Genomic DNA, 24,142 nt, shown 5'->3' with positions numbered 1-24,142 from the left:
GGCCTGACGGATGCACTAGAAACTAGTGTACAGGTCTCCCCCATACTCCCCGACGTCAGAGCCATGGGAGGGGCCTGGAGTGGTTTGTTCTGCATGCCTGTTTACAGAGTGCCATGTTATCTCCTGAGGCTTTGCTGCACTTGCTATCTGGGGTGCAAATTAGAACTATGTGAGTTTTATTACACATGTATATTGTGTGAGCAGGTTTATTATTATTACAGAACAGCAAACTGGCTTCACTGGACGTTCTTGTTACTTTCTGTTGATGGACAAAAGGATCAATAAGTGTCACCTCCCTTTATTTTGGGACATACACCCCAGTTCAGTCACATTGAAATGCCTAATGTACATGTTTGGACATATTATGTGGCGAGTACAGTCCTTCTTAGGAGATTGATTCTGCATGTGAAGTGAGTCTGTATCTCCACTTTATGATCCCACAATGCTGTACTCTGTATAGACATGTACTTGGCTAAGAATTAGTGTTTTATTTTATTTTTGTATGTTGAGCTGTTCTAGTTACTGGATATTTATAGCCAGGCAGATTAATGGGTTTCGCCTCTCTTTTCTTTGGGGCGTGCATCCCAGTATAGTCACGTAATTCTATCTAGTGTAAATGCTCGGACGTTCTTGTGTGCCGATTACAGTAATTAGACTATCAGTCCTTTCGTACTGTATTTGCTGTTAGTCTAGATCTCCACCTTATGAGTCCACAATACTGACTTCGTATCTTATATAAAGCTGGTGAATGACATATAGTCGTTTATGCCCTGAGGACTCAAGGTCTGCAGCCTATATATCCAACGGCATTCTTTTTGGAGAAGAAGTCTGTCCAAATTTCCTCCACGACTAGATGGTCTGATGACCTCTATTATTTGAAAAGAGATCTCCGCCTCCCTGTTGTCATGTGCTTCTCTCATATGTCTCGCCAAACATGTGTCCTCTTTCCGTCTCATATTTCCTATGTGGTCCAGGACTCTTCTTCTGAACTCTCTGATGGTTTTTCCCACATAGTTGAGTGGACAAGAGCATGTGGCCATATACACTACTCCTTTGGTCTTGCAGTTTCCAAATTCTCTATTGGAAAACACTTGCCCAGTGGATGTACTACAGAAGTTTTTGCTTATTGTTACGTGCTGGCAAGCCCTGCATGATCCACACCGGAAGGTTCCTACTGGTCGGTCAGGTAGCCAGTCCTTTCGAGGGAATTCCTCGGTGAAGTGGCTATGCACGAGGCGGTCTTGGAGGTTTCTTCCTCTTCGGAATGTAATTAGTGGATAAGGTGCCACTGCTTTACTGAGGTCACCATCCGCTCTCAAGATTTCCCAGTATTTCCTGAAAATGCCCCTGATTTCCTCATGTCTGACATCGTAAGTGCCCACCATCCTGACTTTATTCTCATTCTTTTCTACCTTGGTGATAGCCTGTGGGATCAATAGGTTTGTTCTGTTATTCGACAGCGCATGTTGGTAAGCCTGTCTCAAGGTTTTCTCCGGGTATCCTCTTGTTTGGAATCTTTTCCTGAGCTGTTTGGATTTGCTCATGAAGTCACCAAGATCGGAGCAGTTTCTCCTTAACCTCAGATATTGCCCCTTAGGGATCCCTTGTTTTAGGGGGATGGGATGATGGCTATCCCATGCTAGAAGGCTGTTGGTGGCTGTACTTTTGCGATAGAGTGTGGTGGTTATTTGACCTGATTCGCTTTTAAAGATGGTAATGTCAAGGAAATTGATCGATGCCTCATGTATCTCAGACGTGAGGAATAACCCTAAACCATTGATATTAAGAGTGTTAACCAGTTTATTGAAATTTTCAACTGTGTCATTCCAGATGATGAATATATCATCTATGAATCTCGCCCATAATAAAATGGGCGAGGTGGCTGAAGCAAGATTTTCAGCAAACACAACCTGGTCCTCCCACCAACCCAAATATAGGTTGGCATAACTAGGGGCACAAGGGCTGCCCATAGCCGTCCCTCTCAATTGATGAAACATTTTGCCTCCAAACAAGAATATATTTTTTTTCAAGATGAAATCGAGCATGTGGAGAATAAGCTCGTTATGGGCCTTGAATTGGTTGCCCCGAGTTTCAAGAAAGCATCGTACAGCCTCACATCCCTGGGCATGAGGGATGGAGCTGTACAGTGCTTCTACATCTAAACTTGCCAACATGGCTCCTGGGGGAATCTCCAAGCCCTCTAGTCTCTTAAGGATGTCTGTAGTGTCTCTCAGATATGATGGTAGGGCATAGACGAAGTCCCGTAGTACATTGTCTACGTACGTACTGACATTCTGTAAAAGGCTATTTATACCGGATACTATTGGTCGGCCTTTGAGGGGGTTCATACCTTTGTGTATCTTCGGTACACTATAAAAGGTCGGAATCTGTGGGTGGTTGGGGCTCATAAAGTCGAATTCCTCTTTGCTGATCAGTTTGTCTCTCCAGGCCTTTTGCAGCATGTTGAGGAGTTCCCCACTATGATTGTCTATTGGGTTATTAGCTAAAGTGCAGTAATTACTTTGTACAGATAGTATGCGTTGGCACATATCTTTGTATACCTGCACCTCCATCACTACAAGATTTCCCCCTTTGTCTGCAGGTTTGATTATTATTGTTTTGTCCCCCTCAAGGTTACGTAGTGCAGTGATCTCTTCTGCTGTCAGGTTGCTACGGTGTTGTTGTAGTTCCCTGTTCGTGCCCAATTGTTCTATTTCTCTAGTCACCAGGTTCACAAACATATCAATATTATTTGTTTCATTCATTGGTGCTGCTTTAGTGCTTCTGTTTTTAAGATTGGTAAAGGGTCCCTGTCCTTCCGGTCTTTCATTTTCTTGAACTAGACCCATGAGGTTTAAGAAATCGGGATAATCACTTTCTTCGATATCTAATTCCCTACATTTCTGTTGGTCATGCTGTTTAAAAAATTTGATCCATTTCAGTTTGCGGGCAAAGAGATTCAGATCTTTTACCCATTCAAAGGTGTCAAAACGGGTAGTAGGTACATAGGATAGTCCTTTTTTTAAAAGATTGATGTCCTGGACTGATAAGATTTTTTTTGAGATATTAATGATTTGCATTGTGTCAGTCTTACCCTCATATAGCTCTGGGTTAGTGTGCTGTGGGTTATCATCTCTTGCACCTTCTAATCCCTCTCTTGTTGTATGGGTCTTGTTCGTAGTGTGTAGTTGGTGGCTGGGTAGTCGGCCCCTAAAAAATCCCTATTACCTTGATGAGCCCTCCTGGAGCGTCTGCCTCTTCCTCTCTGTACTGTCCCAAAACCCGGACCCTTTCTGGAATGACTATAGCTAGTGCCCGTACTTTGCTTGTTCACACCCTCTGTGTCAGACTGGTCAAAATCCGAAGAGGATCTCTCTGAGTGAGTATCTATTCCTGGAGTATTGCCCTCGAAACTATATGCTCGATGTTCTTTGAAGGCCTGTAGGTCTCGCGTGAACTGCAAGTGTTTCCTCTCCTTAATGGCTGTTTGAAGCTTTTCAATCGTCTGCTGCAATTGTGCCTCTTGTTGCTCAAAAGTGCCATCATTTTTATATGTTTTTATTTTGTCAATCTGCTCTTTCAGGGCTACTGATGTCTTTTCCAGGTTTTTATTTTCCTGTTCTAATAATATGCGCATGAATCGTACTGAACTAGCTGTAGCCTCCATGATCCATCTTTCTATAAGTTCTGGTGTCCTAACTCTTCTGGCTGGAATGATATTAATCCTTAACCCTTTCGGGACTATGTTCTGCTGTATATAGTTTTCTAGGCTTTTGACCTCCCACCATGACTTAATGTTCTCTTTATAGGTGCTTGCCAATGTATTGAATGCTGATTTCAAGGTTGGTGTGTTGGTGGTGGTTAAGTTTAGTTTGTCCGAGAAAACCTCTTTTGCGTCAGTAAGCCACTGCTGTGTATTGATATCCTTAGATAGGAAACCTGCCATAATTTTCCAATGCACACTTATTATGAGATTAACTATGATTCACTGAGTATATAAATGTCATGTAGTTCTCCCTAGTACAATACTGAAATTCACTGGTTTATGTCTTTAGGGATATATATATTTTTAAAGTGCCAGTATCATTGCAATATTTCCAAATTGCAATCTGCCTGTGTCAGATGCACAGCACAGATTGCAAAAAATATATATCAACTATCAGGTTCAACTGTTGATGCGCTTTCTTTGCCACTATGGTTTCAGTGATTTATTGGAAAAATTCGGGTGGATACCCATAAGCTCACAGTTTGTGTCAGCCGAACATAACGTTGCTTTATTATACTTGGTTTTATTTTTATTTTTGTTTGTTATATTTTGTATATATATTTTGTTTTTGTTATTTTATGTTTTTTATTCCAAGTTGTGCAAAGTTTGTCCGAATATGAGCTTAAATACCCCCAGGGATATCTCCCCGTTGGTATAAATATTCAGCCTGATAGATGCTGTTGGAGTGTGTCCTCCGTCTGTTGCATCTATATTATTGTATTGAGACTGGATAGCTGCACTTTGTATGGATATCAGCCTGTGTTGGCTGATGCAGCTATCAGCTGCTAAGTCCTTACAGGGGCTGCTGCTGTTGTGCTGAGTCTGGATAGCTGCACTATCTAGGGATGTGAGTCAGTGTTTATCAGCTACAGAGCCCTTATAAGGGCTGCTTCCTCGTTCCAGTCTGTCACTGGACTCACTCTCGTGCTGAGACTCGGTAGCTGTACTGTCTGAGGCTGTGAGCCAGTGTATATCAGCTGGTGCAGCTGCTAGCTTCTAAGTCCCCCTAGGGGCTGCTTCCTCGTTCCAGTCTGTCACTGGACTCACTCTCGTGCTGAGACTCGGTAGCTGCACTGTCTAAAGCTGTTAGACAATGTTTTTCAGCTAGTGCAGCTGTCAGCTTCTAAGCCCTTATAAGGGCTACTTCCTCCTTCCAATCTGTCACTGAGTTTGCCCTACGCGTTTCCTTGCTATTACTGATGTCTGCCGCAATTCTTCAGGGGCCTGCAGTAGGTAAGTATTATTTGTTTGTTTGATAATTAGCATACAATGGCATAAGGAGACATTCAGTGATGTCTGACGTCGCTTGTGTTTGCTAGCCGCATTTGGCGGCAGGACGCTGCACAATTTAAAGTGTAGAGTCCACCCCCATAGTAATGTGCCAGCCTATCAAGAGACATGGCACTCCCAGCAAACTCACTCCCCCTATCTAGGGGCTCGTCCGTCTGGGACCAATCACAGCGGTCAGGAGACCCCTGCCCCAGTGTGACGTGGATGGGGTTGATTGGCCTGACGGATGCACTAGAAACTAGTGTACAGGTCTCCCCCATACTCCCCGACGTCAGAGCCATGGGAGGGGCCTGGAGTGGTTTGTTCTGCATGCCTGTTTGGCGAGACATATGAGAGAAGCACATGACAACAGGGAGGCGGAGATCTCTTTTCAAATAATAGAGGTCATCAGACCATCTAGTCGTGGAGGAAATTTGGACAGACTTCTTCTCCAAAAAGAATGCCGTTGGATATATAGGCTGCAGACCTTGAGTCCTCAGGGCATAAACGACTATATGTCATTCACCAGCTTTATATAAGATACGAAGTCAGTATTGTGGACTCATAAGGTGGAGATCTAGACTAACAGCAAATACAGTACGAAAGGACTGATAGTCTAATTACTGTAATCGGCACACAAGAACGTCCGAGCATTTACACTAGATAGAATTACGTGACTATACTGGGATGCACGCCCCAAAGAAAAGAGAGGCGAAACCCATTAATCTGCCTGGCTATAAATATCCAGTAACTAGAACAGCTCAACATACAAAAATAAAATAAAACACTAATTCTTAGCCAAGTACATGTCTATACAGAGTACAGCATTGTGGTATCATAAAGTGGAGATACAGACTCACTTCACATGCAGAATCAATCTCCTAAGAAGGACTGTACTCGCCACATAATATGTCCAAACATGTACATTAGGCATTTCAATGTGACTGAACTGGGGTGTATGTCCCAAAATAAAGGGAGGTGACACTTATTGATCCTTTTGTCCATCAACAGAAAGTAACAAGAACGTCCAGTGAAGCCAGTTTGCTGTTCTGTAATAATAATAAACCTGCTCACACAATATACATGTGTAATAAAACTCACATAGTTCTAATTTGCACCCCAGATAGCAAGTGCAGCAAAGCCTCAGGAGATAACATGGCACTCTGTAAACAGGCATGCAGAACAAACCACTCCAGGCCCCTCCCATGGCTCTGACGTCGGGGAGTATGGGGGAGACCTGTACACTAGTTTCTAGTGCATCCGTCAGGCCAATCAACCCCATCCACGTCACACTGGGGCAGGGGTCTCCTGACCGCTGTGATTGGTCCCAGACGGACGAGCCCCTAGATAGGGGGAGTGAGTTTGCTGGGAGTGCCATGTCTCTTGATAGGCTGGCACATTACTATGGGGGTGGACTCTACACTTTAAATTGTGCAGCGTCCTGCCGCCAAATGCGGCTAGCAAACACAAGCGACGTCAGACATCACTGAATGTCTCCTTATGCCATTGTATGCTAATTATCAAACAAACAAATAATACTTACCTACTGCAGGCCCCTGAAGAATTGCGGCAGACATCAGTAATAGCAAGGAAACGCGTAGGGCAAACTCAGTGACAGATTGGAAGGAGGAAGTAGCCCTTATAAGGGCTTAGAAGCTGACAGCTGCACTAGCTGAAAAACATTGTCTAACAGCTTTAGACAGTGCAGCTACCGAGTCTCAGCACGAGAGTGAGTCCAGTGACAGACTGGAACGAGGAAGCAGCCCCTAGGGGGACTTAGAAGCTAGCAGCTGCACCAGCTGATATACACTGGCTCACAGCCTCAGACAGTACAGCTACCGAGTCTCAGCACGAGAGTGAGTCCAGTGACAGACTGGAACGAGGAAGCAGCCCTTATAAGGGCTCTGTAGCTGATAAACACTGACTCACATCCCTAGATAGTGCAGCTATCCAGACTCAGCACAACAGCAGCAGCCCCTGTAAGGACTTAGCAGCTGATAGCTGCATCAGCCAACACAGGCTGATATCCATACAAAGTGCAGCTATCCAGTCTCAATACAATAATATAGATGCAACAGACGGAGGACACACTCCAACAGCATCTATCAGGCTGAATATTTATACCAACGGGGAGATATCCCTGGGGGTATTTAAGCTCATATTCGGACAAACTTTGCACAACTTGGAATAAAAAACATAAAATAACAAAAACAAAATATATATACAAAATATAACAAACAAAAATAAAAATAAAACCAAGTATAATAAAGCAACGTTATGTTCGGCTGACACAAACTGTGAGCTTATGGGTATCCACCCGAATTTTTCCAATAAATCACTGAAACCATAGTGGCAAAGAAAGCGCATCAACAGTTGAACCTGATAGTTGATATATATTTTTTGCAATCTGTGCTGTGCATCTGACACAGGCAGATTGCAATTTGGAAATATTGCAATGATACTGGCACTTTAAAAATATATATATCCCTAAAGACATAAACCAGTGAATTTCAGTATTGTACTAGGGAGAACTACATGACATTTATATACTCAGTGAATCATAAATGTAGGATTTGTTTCATTAAACAACAAGATATTATGCTCCGAATGACTCTCAGGGGAATGTCTCGTTGAGCATCACTGAAGCCAGAATCTCTGCTGCTCATATTTCTGGTGTGTCTCGGAAGAGACAATATGATGAGATAAATGGAAACACAAAATATCATGAATGGTGTAATGGATCCTGGAATTCTGGAGAGTAGGAGCTCATTATAGGTGTAGACATTCACTTACTGATAAGAGAATTGGGTGTTTACTTAGGGGAGGTCCCGACATCACAGTCCATTTATGGACTGTGAAGTCAGGAGCTACCACAGCGTTAGAGTCCCTGAGCAGCGCGCTGGCTCTGTCCAGGGACTCTGGCCTCAGGAAATCTCCTGAAGTCACTGTCCATATATGTGGTGGGATACGTTTCGGCCTTTTGTCGGAAGTATACGTCGGAGGTCTTCCTGGCGTATACTTCCGACGGAAGCCCCTAACGCGATGTGAATGGGGCCTTAGGGTCCTTTTAGCTGGCAAATATAGGCCATAAAAACGATTGCCGATCAACAATTTATTTTCAAGGAGTTATGATCAGTAATGTATGGGGACGAGTGATTGTTACTCTGATCGCTCGTCCCCGTCTATTTCTATCATGTTGGCAGCGCATCTCCCTGCTTAAGCACATTATGACTTTGACAAACATTAAAAAATACCTTTTTTTTGTATTCTAATGTAACTTTTTATTTTATAGCAGTTATAATAGCAAGAAACAATGGACCTCCAGAGTAGCTCCTACAAATGAACTTTATAAAAAATAGTTCATTAACCTTTTGTTTATTGTATGAGAAAAAGCAGAAGACTCTGGTCATGTATAGACACATCTAATATCACTATATAATAGGTTTGACGATCGCCGATCTCAGGTCACGTCACAGGGGTGAACTACACTACTGAGCTTATTAATTTACCACATAAATCCACGCCCACCTACTCTAGATGACAGGATTATGCTAAATTACTCACATAGGTTTCCAACACCTATGTGAGTAATACCACAGTATACTACCACCACCTATACTTATCTAGGCAATAGGGGCCTACGTCTCTATGTTCCCTTACACCAGTTACAATCAATAACAGAGTATCTAAATGGAATATAAAATACAGGTAACGTTCTTCACCTTCGGAAGATTAAGTTCTATAAGACTACAAGGAAGAGACTTATAAATATTTCAAATTTAATACACAATAGTACAGTGCAATACAAAAAATAGTTGTCAGATTAAAAGATGAAAAATATACATACAGTTACAATGCATTCAGTTTATAAAAATAAAAGATATAAAAGAAACAGAATAAAACCTTACTGATTTACAGCGGCAATATCCTGGCTGTGGGGACAGCTGAAAATATGGGCAGTCACTCCGAGATATGGATCCCCAACGACGGACACTGCCCCTCTCTTCTCCTGACATTTTAAACCAATTTTTTTTTCCTCCAGTTCACTGGCTGGTGATGTCACTGAGAGGCTGGTGATGTCACACTGAGGGGCTAGTGATGTCACTGAGAGGTTGGTGATGTCACTGAGAGGAGGCTGTTCATATGATAATGAAGCGTACCCCTCCCATTACACAGTTGTATTTATATAGAGAAACATAAAAATGGTCATGTGTTCTTGCAGGAATCCCCTAGGAATATAATATTATCTGAATTCACCTGTGCAGACATTTACCAACCAAGGCATATCAAACACTGTAATAGGCCCATGTTTTTAGCCAACAGCCAATTCCAGGTAGTTCCTCTGGGTGCAGGGATGTGAATTTGACATATATATGAGGGCTATTTCCCCTGATCATAACTAGCTATGTGGGTCACTTCAAATGTCAATTATGATGGGGTTTGCCTTGATGTATCATATTTTCTTTAAGCATAGGTCATTGTTACATGCTTCACCTTGTCCACGTGGCAGACACACCACAGGCATGCATTTGCATAGCTTTAGATGTTTGGTCAGGATGTGTGGGCAATTACTTCTAACCCTGGGTGAGAAGGTTATCTGATGCTAGATACAGGTCCTAGTGACAAATTCTTAATCAACACATCTCGCACCTTGGTGAGGAATGACAGTGGACGTCCTTTGATGGCCAAAGATATGCATTTTTAGGTAAAACAGATGTATCTTCTGTGTCAGAAGGGGTTATGAACTGACCCCTTAATAACCTACTTTTGATGATATTACCTGTATTTTATTCCTGGTGACAAAGTATTGGTTAAACATTATGCAGTAGTATTACTCCCATCATGATTAGAAAATGTACAATGTGTCACCGAATGTAGACCTAAAAATTAGAGAAGCTTTTAAAAGAATAGGAATTTTGTTTCCTATTGTTTCAGTACTGACAATTTGCAAAAAAAAAAAAAACATCTTATATTTATGGAATGTTTTATTTGATTATTAATTTGCAGACATATTAAGATTATCTTTTGTTGGAGCTCCAGTGCATATTTCCCGAGAGTGTGTCCTCTGGATGAGCCTTTGTCTGTTCATGTTTATTTTGTTGTATGTCAAGACATTTAGTTATCACCAGTGAACTGCTAAAGAGATGATAAGATCTCAGGAGAGAAAGAGAGTAACAAAAAGCTCGACCAAAGAGAGTAGCGACAAGTGACGTAGAGGGGTCGGAGGAGGAAGGAAGGACAATGCAGTCAGACGAGTAACGTTCTCCTGGCATTCACTAAACCCAAAATCGGCCTTCAGGCTGCCAGATAGAAAAGCATCAGTCTACAGAACACACTTGCGTTGTTCCAGAGTCCAGTGGCGTCGGCTGTACACCACTCCATCCGAAGCTTGGCATTGTGCTTGGTGATGTGAGGCCGGCATGTCGTTGCTCGCCCCCATGCCATGAAGCTCCCGGGCACAGTTTTCTGCAGATGTTAATACCAGAGGAGGTCTGTACTCTGCAGTTATGGAGTCAGCAGAGCGTTGGTGACTTTTATGGACTCCTCAGCACTCGGCACCCCGCTCTGTAACTTTACGTGGTCTGCAGTTGCTGCAGTTCCTTCCACTTTACAATAATATCACTCACAGTTGATGGTGGAATATCTAGGAGGGAAGATATTTCCAGAATTTACCTATTACAACGGTGGAGTTCTATTACAGGACCGCGCTGAAATTGAGGGAGCTCTTTCCAACGCCTTATTGTTTCAAAAATGTTTGTAAAAGCGACTGCATGGCGAGGTCGTGGCTAGGTGTGGCAATGGGACTGAAACACCTGAACCCAATGATTAAGAGGTGTGTCCCAATACTTTTCTCCTTATAGTGTGTATACACTGATTGGCCATAATATTAAAACCATCTGCCTAATATTGTTTATAACACGGCTGACACCTTTCTATCATAGCCAGCATTAACTTATTTTAAGCAATTTGGGCTCTTCTACAATAGTTCTTCTGTGGGATTAGACCAGAAGAGCTAAACTTCGCTACCCATGGGCACCAATGGGCCTTAGGTGCCCTTAAGCCTTTTGCCGGTTCCACGGTTTCCTTCCTTTGACCACGTTTGGTAGGTAGTAACCACTGCTTATTGGGAACACCTTACAGTAATGAAAATTTGGCCCTTGTCCAAGTCTCTCAGATCCTTACGCTCACCCATTTTTCCTGCTTCCAACACTTCAACGCCAGGAACTGATTGTTAACGTGCCACCAAATTCCCCAATCCCTGGCAGGGTTTATTGTAACGAGATAATCAATGTTATCTACTTCACCTGTCAGTGTTTTTAATGTTATGAGTGACTAATCTGTATATATTATTCAGTAAATAAATATCCCATTAATCCCGTTAATAACAGATTAGTTAAAAAAAGCCTTAAAGGCTATCTAACCATTTGTAGTCTTTGTATAACCCTAATACTGATCAATTCTAAATTCATTATCTTAGTAATACTTTATATTAGAGGCACAAAGGAGCCGCTGTCAGCCGAGCTGTCGGTCCAGTTGATTGACGGATTCAGCTTGCAGTGGTGCTATGCAGCTTCTATGTATAGTGGATACAGAGAAGCTGCAGTACAAAAACTAAATCCAATTATTGATCAATTCTAAGTTCATTATCTTAGTAATATTTTGTATTAGAGGCACAAAGGAGCCGCTGTCAGCCGAGCCAGCGGTCCAGTTGACTGACGGATTCGGCTTACAGCGGCGCTATGCAGCTTCTATGTATAGGGGATACAGAGAGGCTGCAGAACAAACACAAAATCCAATTTTTAACTTCTTAAAGTCCAAGGCATTTTTATTTATTTTTTTAATTTTGGTTTTTCACTACCCGTCGTCCAAGGGCCATAACTTTTTTTCTTTTTTTCAATTGAGTAGTGTGAAGGCTTATTTTTTTGCAGGAGGAGTTGTACCATAGTTTTTACTGGCAGCATTTAAAGTACCATATAATGTACTGGGAAACGGAAGAAAAAAAAATCTTGATAGGGTGAAATTGGAAGAAACGGTAATTCTTACATTATTTGGGTTTCGTTTTTACAACTTTCACCGAGCAGTAAAAATGACAATTTTATTCTGCTGGTCAATACCAAATTCATATATATTTTTTTTATCTTTTACAATAAAAAACTATATGTTAAAAAAAAATTGTTTTTTGTCACCATATTCTGAAAGCCATAACTTTTTTATTTTTTGGGTACATACTTTTTGATCACATTTTATTACATTTTTTTTTAGCGTAATATGACCACAAAACAGCGATCCTGGTGATTACATTTTTTTTACGGCGTTTACTGTGTGAGTTAAATAAAGTTATAGTATAATAGTTTTGACCTTTTCGGACGCGCTGATACCAATTTTGTTTATTTTTTTGTATTTTTTACATTACATTAGAGGAAAAATGGGAAAAGTTTTTTTGGTTTTAACTGCAGTGTATTGTAATTTTTACAGGCCATGACAACCATCGACACCATGAGATCATGTCGCAGGGGGGTTTGATAGAAAAAGTGTGTGGCCCCCTCCGACATCTTAACAGCTTAGAGCCCGCTCCATACTTCTCCCCCCACACCATGACGTGCAGTTAATGTCTTAATAAATATCAAATACAAAAAATAATTTCAACACATACTCCATACATACAGCTACAAAGGTTTACATAGCCTTTAAAATAACAATGAAAAAAAAACGTGATTTTTTTTTTCAGTTAATAGAGTTTATTGCATATCAGTACAAGAAACCAAATCATAGAAACCTATTTAATATCACTGTAGCTGTAACATGTCCAATAAATCACTACACATTTGTGTCACACAAATCTACAACGTGCCCCTTAAAAATAAACACCTTATACAGCTACATTAATCTAAACATAAAAACTATATAGAAAAGAAAACAATAAAGATCTTGTTCTAAATGACACGGAGGTGAATATCACGTTCAGCGTCACTGAACCCCGAACCTCTACTACCCAGGTATCTGGTGACTTAGGACTGATACAATAAAAAAAACGATGGGGATACAGAATATGAGGAATAATAAGATAGATCTTGCAAAACAGTTAAAGAGGATCTGTCACTAGTTTAGTAATGCCCAATCTCGTATCTAATCTAATAGGCGCTGTCACACTGATAATGCTAGTCCCAAAAAGTGTATTACTTTAAAAGTTATGAGCTTTTTTCTAAATATGCAAATGAGGCTATACTAAAAATGTGGGTGTCACCACCAGCGATTCCCCTGAGGTGGAGCCTCCTCACAGCCTCTGTCCTATCAGCATGAAGCTGCTTCACACAGTGTGGGAGACTGAGGCTGGAGGGAAGGGGGATCACTTCAAATAGCCATATCTCCGTCTGTGGACCACCTAGAACAGCGGTTCTGGTGGCATATAAAAGATGACATTTCATATTTCATACAGCACCAGGATCTTAGCTCTAGCTGTGAAACAACTGTAGGTATCAACAGTTGAATACACAGTCGGGAGTGGCTGCAGTGTACTTTATGATCACACTGTGTTGCAGGGCAGGGAAGGGGGAGAAGCTGTATGCTGATTGGACAGCGTCATACAGTAAACATTACACCGCCCAAAGTGAAAAGAAAGAGTCACCTCCTATTTTGCTATTAGAGCCAAATTAGCATATTTAGAAAAATGCTCATAACTTTGCAAATAATAATAATTATTTATTTATTTTTTTAAACAAATCACACTGTAGTTATCAGCATCATAGTGCCTTTCAGATTAGTTAGGAGATAGGGAATTAATAAACTGGTGACAGATCCCCTTTAAAAAAGGAATTCAGTGAATTTGTCCCAATCCAGTGCGACCATCTGTTCCATTAATAGAAATCACAAACTGGAAAGAAATGATAGAGCCATTGAGACGAGAAGAAGCCGTGGGACCATCTTGGAAATGTTCATCTTGAGTCTTCTGCAGAGTTTATTTCGGCAGTTTGTGGTCCTTACACAGTAAAATATACAAAACCCTGAGCTCCACCACAAACTGCAGAGTTCTAGGCAATGCTAGGGTGATTGTACACACAGGAAACATGTCCGCTTGGATCGTTGAGCGACTAAACAAGTCCGGCAATATCCTGAAGATATGCAGGGGGTCATACTTGGAACGGAGCTTTGGTACATCTTCACCTCCTATGTGTAGATGAATCAGTCTCTACTGAGTATTTCTTTCGGTGGAGATATTTGTTTTGTACATTGCATGATATTTGGCCTCTACCCTACAAATAACTAAGCTTTCGGTAGGAGATTTGAATACAATAAGCTTGATGTGGTCAGTGGGGACGGTGAATGTTTCTGTAGAAAAGTGATATTAACCTTTGGTAAAGAAAAAAAATGAACCCTATGCAACACATATCTGACATAGAAAAAAAGAATACAACATTTTATAGTATTATAATGTTCAATATTAACCCCTTTAAGACAATGTGGCCCCTTAGGGCATGGTACATGATTCCAAAAACGTGAATGCTATCTTCCAGAAAGAGCGCCACACCTGGCCATGAGTGTCTAGTATTGCAGTGAACGGGGATGAGCTGCAATACCCCACACAGCCTATAGACAAGTGTGGCACTGTTTTTAAGAGAAGGCAGTCATGCTATATTTTTTTTTAATTGACTGTATGGCCTTTTTTTATGTGGCAGGAATAATTTAAGTCTTAAAGGGATTGTCTAAGATTAGAAAAAAATGTCTTGTACGCGGGTTGTGTTTTGTATTCACTTGAATGGGCTGCGATGCAGGGCTTGAGTTTAATTATACTGTATGCATTCTCCTCAGGCTTTCCAGCTGCTGATTGACACATTACTCCCAATCACAGTGCACAGGGAGGAGTGTGCCACAAAAGCATCTGGAGGGTGGTGGAAGGCAGGGGGAGCGTGTATATCATTGAACTCAAGCCCTGCAATGTTGGATGCGCACCACAAGTATAACCTAAAAAATATTCTAAACTCAATCTAAAATCGTTAACATTTTCCAAAAGGTTTCATGAATTGGTGGCCAGTATAGTACCCCTAGTCAACATAACGCCTTCTTACAACAAAGACCTTCTAAGTTATGCTATTAGAATTTTTATTCGATAGAACAGCTCGGAAAACTGAGAGAATGGATTTCTTAAGTTTTGCGTTGCCGACTATCAGTAGTATGGAGTGAAGACTTGGGTAGGAAGAAACAAATATGCAGCATAAATAGATAAAGATTGAATCTTTCATATAAAAGGTAAAGATCAGCAAGTTTGAGTTTATGAAAAAAAGGAGGTAAAAGAACAAAAATGAGACCAAATTTATGATTACGTTTTTGTGAGCTTCAAGTTGAGCCTTAGTAAATCCCGAATGGTTGCTGTTCAGGTTCCTTGTGTGTTTTAGGACTGACATAATCAGGATATAAATGGAAACACAAAATATGAGCAGTGGAATGATGGTTCCTGCAAAGTTGATGATGATTAAGTTCCGGTATTTTGTTTTCAAGTATGGAATTCCTTCATTAATGCTGATGTTTCCACTGTCAAAACTGGTGAAGTTCCGATAATCTACTAAAATTACGTCCCAAAGGCCTGGTAGACTGGAGATAAAGGAAATTACCATCGACCCAACGAGCATCCAAGGGACCATGCTTGAGATGTTCATCTTAAGCCTCAGGAATAGCTTGTTTCTGTAGATTGTAATCTTCACACAGTAGAAAGTTCCGAGGACAGTGCCCCACCACAAGCTGCAGAAGACCACAAACAGCTCGGCAGCGATCATATAGGAGGTACCATCAGAGTCATCCCCTGGAACAATCAGATCATGAGAAATTAAAACAACAAAGAGATAGATAACGAGAAGTATGATCCTCACAGACCCCAGGCTGGTTATGATAATGTCAATGGATTGAAGAGCTTCACCTTTCAGCCACCAAGTAAAGTTCATCACCACAATGAAGAGGTTAAGAAGCAACCCAATGAAAATTATAAACCAATTAACAGTTAATAAAAATGGGATAGCTATAAAATTCATATTTTCCTCTTGAGATGTGGACTCTGGTCATGAACATCCAGTGCATTGGGTGAGGCGCTATGTGTTGTTCTAATAGAAGAGACGAAGATAGAAAGGAAAATAGATTTGCATGAGATTTGGCTACTGATCTTAAAATAAATAACTCTATTTGAATGCAGTCAGTTTTGTTCAGTTACATTTTAGTAGCATCAGGTTTCCTGGTTTTGTCGTTTCGTATCCACCCAACACTTCTGTATTAAAAACAAAAGCATCATGAAAACTGTGTAATTTCTCGATGTAATACTTATGTTTCTTGTTATTATACTTGATGCCTTTTTTAAATAAAAAAAAACCAGACATTTTTATTGAGTTATATCTGTGACTAACACAGTTCAAATAAATCACCAGTCTAACATTAAAAGGAACCAGTCCCTTCCTTTTTGAGGCACTAAACCATGAGCATGTCATTATATTGCTGAGAATTAGTATCCTTAACATGCCCTTCTCAATACTGTTCGTTTAAGCATGTTGGCTAAAAAGAAGTTATAATACAGCGTGTGCTGCATGTAAATTATTAGAGAAGAGTCCTTAGATGAGTCCTACTTGGTGTACTGGCCTCGACTGTGCATGTGCAGGATCATCTCAAGACTATTCTCTTTACATGCAGCACACACTCATTAATTATTATTTTTTTAAACAAAATAGTAAAGCATTGTTACGCCGCTGATGGTGCTCAAGACCACAACACCAGACAATCACTCTGGTGAAGCATACATTAACACTGACAGAAAACAAAAAGGCACAAGTAACTCAGTAGTGGACGAGCGGAACAAAACACCGAAGGTAGTAGAAGATGGAAATGATGCACAAATGGAGTGGATGGCAGACACATAGCATGCAACAGGTAAACAAACAAACGGTTAGTGGACAAGAATTCACAGCACTAACTTACCCTACATAAATATTATTCCAGAACACGGTAGGACAACAGCTTGGCAGCAGACCAAACACACTGGAGAGGCAAACAAACCAGTGGAATTACTGATCCCAGGATACACTAAAACGACTGTACAAAAACTAGATCTCTCAGAGAACCAAAAGATCCCACAGTACAAACAAGCACTAGATAAGAACAAAGTTACAAACAAGAATCTGGAAAGAGTTAGCACATGCCATAAACAGTATAGCTAGCACCTGAGTAATCCAGGCCTGAAGTATATGTAGGCCTAAGAAAAGTACTCTATTCTAATTAACCAAACAAATCTGAATGATGACCAAATCCGTATTCAGACCAAAGGCATTGCATAGCAACGCCCAAACACAGAGATAACAGAAATTCATGATTAGCAGCAGTCCTGCTGTTAATTGTAACATTAATTCTCCTTTAAGTAGTGCTGAAGAGCCTTTAATCCTGTGTTTATCTGGATTGGCTGTATAAAAGGCCCTTATTGATCTATCAGTATGGATTTTTCTAGCCGGATCCCAGAACCCTTCCTCTGGGTCATAGCCCTAAAAATCAACAAGGTAATAGAGTTGTCTGCCCCGCCACTTAAAAATCAAGAATTCTCTGGACCACATACTCAGGCTGATCATGGACGAAAACAGGAGGAGGTCTAAAGATCGCCCTTCTGAAAGTAGAGACAGGCTTAAAAAGAGAACAATGAAACGTCCCAGGTATTCTCATGATTTGTGGTAAATCCAACATAAAGGAAACTGGATTAAAATCTTAAAGGGACCAATCAATCTAGGCTCCAAAGAAAAATACACATAAAACCACTATTTAAAAAAAAAAAAAAAAGATCTCTCAGAGGATCAATATGTCCCACAGTACAGACAAACACATAGACAAAAACAAAGTCGCCAACTAGCAACTGGAAAGAGTTAATACATGTTAGAAACAGTATAACCAGCACCTGAGTAATCCAGGCCTAAATATATACAGGCCCAAGAAAAGTGCTCCACCCTAATGAACCAGGCAGAGCTAAATGATAACAAAATCCAGATTCAGACCAAAGGCATTGCCTAGCAACTGCCAAGCACAGAGATAACAGAAATCATTGAGAAGCAGCACTCTTGCTGATAATCCTAACAAACGAATAGGTTTAAGAGGGGTATGTTAGGAAAACTAAACCCGAGCAGTAAAATGACATGCTGGTGCTTTAGTGCCCCAAAAATCAAGTGACAGGTTACCTAGTTACTAAGTTTTGGGCTGTGAAAGATACTTTATTATAAGGGGAATGTAACCAAATATTCCATCTATAACCAAATCTGGAAATTTACTTATACCGAGTAAGATCATTTTTTTCTGAGGTCCCTTTTTTAAACATGCTGCATATAGTGCTTGGAAAATGTATTAATCCCCTTGGTCTTTTTCGTGGGTCATTGATTCATTTGGAATTTTTTACACTAATAAAAAAATATATCAAAGTGAAATCAAATCTCTACAAAGTGATTAACATTTATTACAAATATACAGAGCATTTTACAGCATTTGCCTTTACATAGCTGTTCAAGGGGTTTTACTGGTGCATGGTAAATGGTTATTGAAGAAAAATTCCCTCCCCCATACAAAATAACACAGAACAAAAATATTGGTTTGCACCATTGGATATACATACGGAGTTCGACAGAAGCTGTCCGTGCACTGTCATTTAGGCTCCATGCACTGGGTGATGTCATGTACATGAGCCCAGAGATTGGAGTCAAGATGAAAATAAATCAGAGGGAAAATAGGATTTTTGGCTGCTTTCGCAGTAAGAAAGGGGTGGATTTTGAAGAAGTTTTTGAGATTCAGGGGGCATGAACATGCAAGTGATTGAATATAACTGGTAAAGGAAAGATTTGAGTCCAACATTAGCTCAAGACAGTGCGCGTGCTGCCCAGAAATTATGTTTCACTGAAAGGAAAATAGGGTACAAAACGTCACAAGTATAAAGCGTTACCAAAGTATGAGGTGAAAAAATAAAAGGTAAGTTGTTCAGATTTTACTCACCTGGTGGTGTCGTGCTCGGAGCACGACACCCCTGTGGATATGGTCTTTAGGTTGTATATTTTCCAGGAAAATACAAGCTACGGTTCGCATCGGATACAAATGCTTTGTCCGATTTTCAGAACTGTAGTGGTATTACGAGAATGGCATCTTGGAGAGGTGGAAAAATCTCAAAATAATCAGCTCTAGGATCAGCGCGAAAAATATCTGACATTTAATTTTTAAAGGGAAATCAATTGCAACCATGATGCGCCATGTACCACTTTTTTAATTTGGAATTGATGTCTACATGGTTTTAGCTGTTTTTGTTACGAGTTTTTGGTTATCATCATCATACATTGATTGGGGGCTTCTCATATCGTCAAAATTTTCCAAAAGGTTTCCTAAATTGGTGGCCAGTATAGTACCTCTAGTCAACATAACGCCTTCTTACAACAAAGACTATCTAAGTTATGCTATTAGAATTTTTTTTCGATAGAACAGCTTGGAAAGCTGAGAGAATGGATTTCTTAAGCTTTGCGTTGCCGACTATCAGTAGTATGGAGTGAAGACTTGGGTAGGAAGAAACACATATGCAGCATAAATAGATAAAGATTGAATCTTTCGTATAAAGGGTAAAGACCAGCAAGTTTGAGTTTATGAAAAAAAGGAGGTAAAAGAACAAAAATGAGACCAAATTTATGATTACGTTTTTGTGAGCTTCAAGTTGAGCCTTAGTAAATCCAGAATGGTTGCTGTTCAGATTCTTTGTGTGCTTTAAGACTGACACAATGAGGAGATAAATGGAAACACAAAATATGAGCAGTGGAATGATGGTTCCTGCAAAGTTGATGATGATTAAGTTCAGGAATTTTGTTTTCAAGTATGGGATTCCTTCATTAATGCTGATGTTTCCACTGTCAAAACTGGTGAAGTTCCGGTAATCAACTGAAATTACATCCCAAAGACCTGGTAGACTGGAGATAAAGGAAATTACCATCGACCCAACGAGTATCCAAGGGACCATGCTTGAGATGTTCATCTTAAGCCTCAGGAATAGCTTGTTTCTGTAGATTGTGATCTTCACACAGTAGAAAGTTCCGAGGACAGTGCCCCACCACAAGCTGCAGAAGATCACAAACAGAATGGCAGTGATCCTATAGGAGGTACCATCAGAGTCATCAACTGGAACAATCAGATCATCAGACATTAAAACAACAAAGATATAGATAATGAGAAGTATGATCCTCACAGACCCCAGGCTGGTTATGATAATGTCAATGGATTGAAGAGCTTGACCTTTCAGCCACCAAGTAAAGTTCATCACCACAATGAAGAGGTTAAGAAGCAACCCAATTAAAATTATAAACCAATTAACAGTTAATAAAAATAGGATAGCTAAAAAATTCATATTTTCCTCTTGAGATGTGGACTCTGGTCATGAACATCCAGTGCATTGGATGAGGCGCTACGTGTTGTTCTAAGAGAAGATACAAAGGTAGAAAGATAAAATAGACCTGTCTGTTGTAGGATTTGCATAACATTTAACTACTGATCTTAAAATAAATCACTGTATTTGCATGCCGTCAGTTTGGTTTAGTTCATTTTAGTAGCATCAGGTCTTGTGGTTTAGTGGTTTCGTATAAACTTAACACATCCTACTAAAAAAAAAAGCATAATGGAAACTATGTAATCTCTGGATGTTTTCTTTATGTTACTTGATATTATACTAGATGCCTATTTTAAATAAAAAAACAAACATACATTTTCATTGATATTGAAAAGTAGGTTACATTGTACCAAGCTGGTGTACAGACTTGATCATCATGCATAGTTCCAATGATTTGTACATAACAAAAGTGAACAAAGTAAAAGAATGTAGAATACAAACAAAATGAAACATTGGTGAAGTTATAATACACTGTGCGTTGCATGTAAAGTATCAGAGAAGAGTCCTGAGAGGAGTTCTACTGGGTGTACTGGCCTCAACAGAGCAAGCACATGATCATTTCAAGACTATCTCCTACATGGAGCGCACACTCTTTAATAACCTTTGTTCAGACAAAATGCTAGAACGGTGTTACGCTCAAGACCATAAAACCAGGATTAAAGCTTGGCAGCAGACCAAACGCACGGGAAAGGCAAACAAACCAGTGGAACTACTGATTCCAGGATACACATACAACTACTATACAAAAACTAGATCCTTTAGAGGACCAACAGGTCCCACAGTACAAACAAACAAGAACAAAGTCACAAACAAGAATTTGAAAAGTGTTAGCACATGCCAGAAACAGAATAACCAGCACCTGAGTAATCCAGGATTAAAGTATATATAGGCCCAAGAGAAGTATTCCGCCCTAATCAACCAGGCAAAGCTAAATGATGACAGAATCCAGATTCAGATCATAGTCATTGCCTAGTAATGGCCAAGCACAGAGATAACAGAATCATTGATTAGCAGCAGTCCTGCTGATAATCAAAACAAACGGATCGTTTTAAGAGGGGCATGTTAAGGAAACTAAACGCGAGCAGTAAAATGACATGGTGGTGGTATAGCGCCCCTAAAATCAAATGACAGGTTACCTAGTAAACTAGTTTTAGGCAGTGAGAGATACTTTATTATAAGGGAAATGTAATTAAATATTCCATCTATAACCAAATCTGATAATTTGCTTATACTGAGTAAGGCCTTATTCACACGAACGTGTATTACATCCGTGCTACGCGAGTGGAAATCACGCGCGTCGCACGAACTTATGTAAGTCAATGGGGCAGTTCTGACAGGTCGTGATTTTCACGCAGCGTATGTCCGCTGCGTAAAATTTACGACATGTCCTATACTTGCCCATGTTTCGCGCAGCACGCACCCATTGAAGTCAATGGATGCGTGCAAATCGCGCACAGCACACGGAAGCACTTTCGGGTGACGCGCGTGATTCGCGCTACAGTTGTTAAAGAAGTGAAGGGAAACATAGAAGCCCCTCCTTCTTTACTGTGTCGTAACATAAAAACAGAGTGTCATAATGATGCCGGCTGCGGGAAAATCACGCAGCCACGCACCATATACAAATACCACACTGAACTTTTGCGCGCGCAAAACGCACACGCTCGTGTGAATCCGGCCTAAGATAATTTTTTTCTATAGTCCTTTTTTAAACATGCCGCATATAGTGCTTGAAGAACTTATTTATCCCCTTGGAATTCTTCATGGGTGATTCATTCATTTTGAGTTGTTGACACTAATAAAAAAAAAAAAAATCTCAACAAAGTGAATAACATTTATTACAATTATACAGAGCATTTAACTTAATTTGTCTTTACATAGTTGTTCAAGGGGTTTTATTGGTGTATGGTATATAGTTATTGAAGAAAAATTGCCCCCCTCCCCCACATAATATGTATGCCTCCACTATCATTTAATTTCATACAAAATAACAGAATCAAAGAATCTTGGCATGCTCCATTGGACAAACATACGGAGTTTGACTGAAGCTGTCCACGCACTGTCATTTAGGCTCTGAGCACTGGTTAATGCCATGTACATGAGCCCAGAGATTGCAGTCGAGACAGTAAGAAAAGGGTGGATTCTGGAGATGTTTTTGAGATGCAAGGGACATGAGCATTCAAGTGATCGAATATTAGTAGTAAAGGAAAGATCTGAGTTCAACATAACCTCAAAACAGTGGGTATGCTGCCTAGAAGTTATGGCAGTGTAATGAACAACAGGTATATTCCATCATGCTTGTCGTCTCCCAGTTATTGAGTAGTTGTTAGGGCAGTTGTTGAGGCCACTGCTGCACAGTTGAATCATTAGTGAAGTCAGATGACCACTCCAAGGTGAATCACTGTGGCTCACTTAGAGAGAGCGACCTGATTGGTCTGCCTTTACTTAAAGGGGTTTTCCACATTCTGACAACTAATGACCTAGCCACCGGATAGGTCATCAGTACATGATCTGTGGGGATCCGACACCCGGACTCCGTACCGCTCCGGCTGCCTCTGGCCACTAGACGTAGATGTCGGAAGCAGTTGGCTCCGGCCACTGAATAGCGGCCAAGCTGCAGTACTGCATCTCTTCTCATATTCAAGTAAATAGTAGCAGAGCTGCAGTTCGGCGGCACGGCCGCTATGCTATGTACGAAGCCAACTGTTTCCAACTCCGTACGTAGCATAATGTGGCATTACATCCGGTGCCTGCAGGCCACCGGAGCGGCTTACCATTGCAGGGTGCGGGTGTCGGACCCGCACCGATGATATACTGATATACTGAGTGGACTACCCCTATAAGATTCCCTGGCCTCAGCATTCAGGTGTCAGACTATAGTACTTGCTATATGTATTTTCCATGTGAGAATCAGATCATGTGTTTCAGTCTAGTATTGTGTATCCAGCTCTGCCTAAGTGTTTCCTCAGTCAGTGTTGCTTGTGTTTAATCCTTTTTCTTGATTTGTTTGAGCCTGTTTATTGTGTACTTTTCTGTTTGCCTAGTTTCCCTAAGATTGAAAGTGGTTTGTGCTGTTTTTATTGCCTCTACATGTTAGTGTTTTCCTGTTAAGGACAGTGTCTGCAGATAAGGTGTAACGTCCATGGTCGCTGACCACAAACACCTTCCATCCAGTCGACGCCCTTCTCTCCAGAGATGTCTGCACATGCGGCCGTCCTGTTCCACAGTGACCACCAGGGTGCGCTCGCGAGCTCAGTCCAGACTTGAGAAGCCAAAGCGCACGCATGTTGGTAATTGAGCTGATTGCTCCGTGGGCTATAAGAAGGTCCCAGCCACATGCTTCTATGCCTGAGCGTTGTTTGTCGTATCCTAGTTTGTCATGCAAACAGCTTCCTAGTGTTTTACAGTTCCAGTGTTCCTGTTCCTGTATCCTGTGTCCTGTATCCCGTGCTATCCTGTTCCAGTGCTGTGTTGTGCTGTAGCCGTGCTGTGCTGTACCTAGGCTTGTCCTGTTGCTCCACGCCTGACATCTACCTGCTGCCTAGTCCCAGCCTGCCTTGCTACTGTCCGAGTTGCCACAGGTACTTTATACGAACTGTGAACTGTGACCTGCACCCTGTTGGCCAGCTGCCATACCTCCAAGGTGGTACGGCCCAGTGGGTCCACGAACCCAACGTGACATTAGGGACTCC

General features: G+C 40.9%; 1 protein-coding gene across 1 annotated transcript; it reads right to left on the bottom strand.

Annotated features, from left to right (window-relative positions):
* Positions 1-19,469: 19,469 nt before the first annotated feature.
* Positions 19,470-20,414, bottom strand: LOC142759577 (taste receptor type 2 member 1-like). Its single transcript, XM_075861903.1, has one exon. The coding sequence runs from the start codon at positions 20,412-20,414 to the stop codon at positions 19,470-19,472; it is 945 nt and encodes a 314-aa protein (XP_075718018.1).
* Positions 20,415-24,142: the final 3,728 nt, after the last annotated feature.

This window comes from Rhinoderma darwinii, chromosome 4 (genome assembly GCF_050947455.1).
Source record: "Rhinoderma darwinii isolate aRhiDar2 chromosome 4, aRhiDar2.hap1, whole genome shotgun sequence".
In the NCBI taxonomy this organism is placed as follows: domain Eukaryota; kingdom Metazoa; phylum Chordata; class Amphibia; order Anura; family Rhinodermatidae; genus Rhinoderma; species Rhinoderma darwinii.
This window is presented reverse-complemented; position numbering and strand designations above follow the sequence as displayed.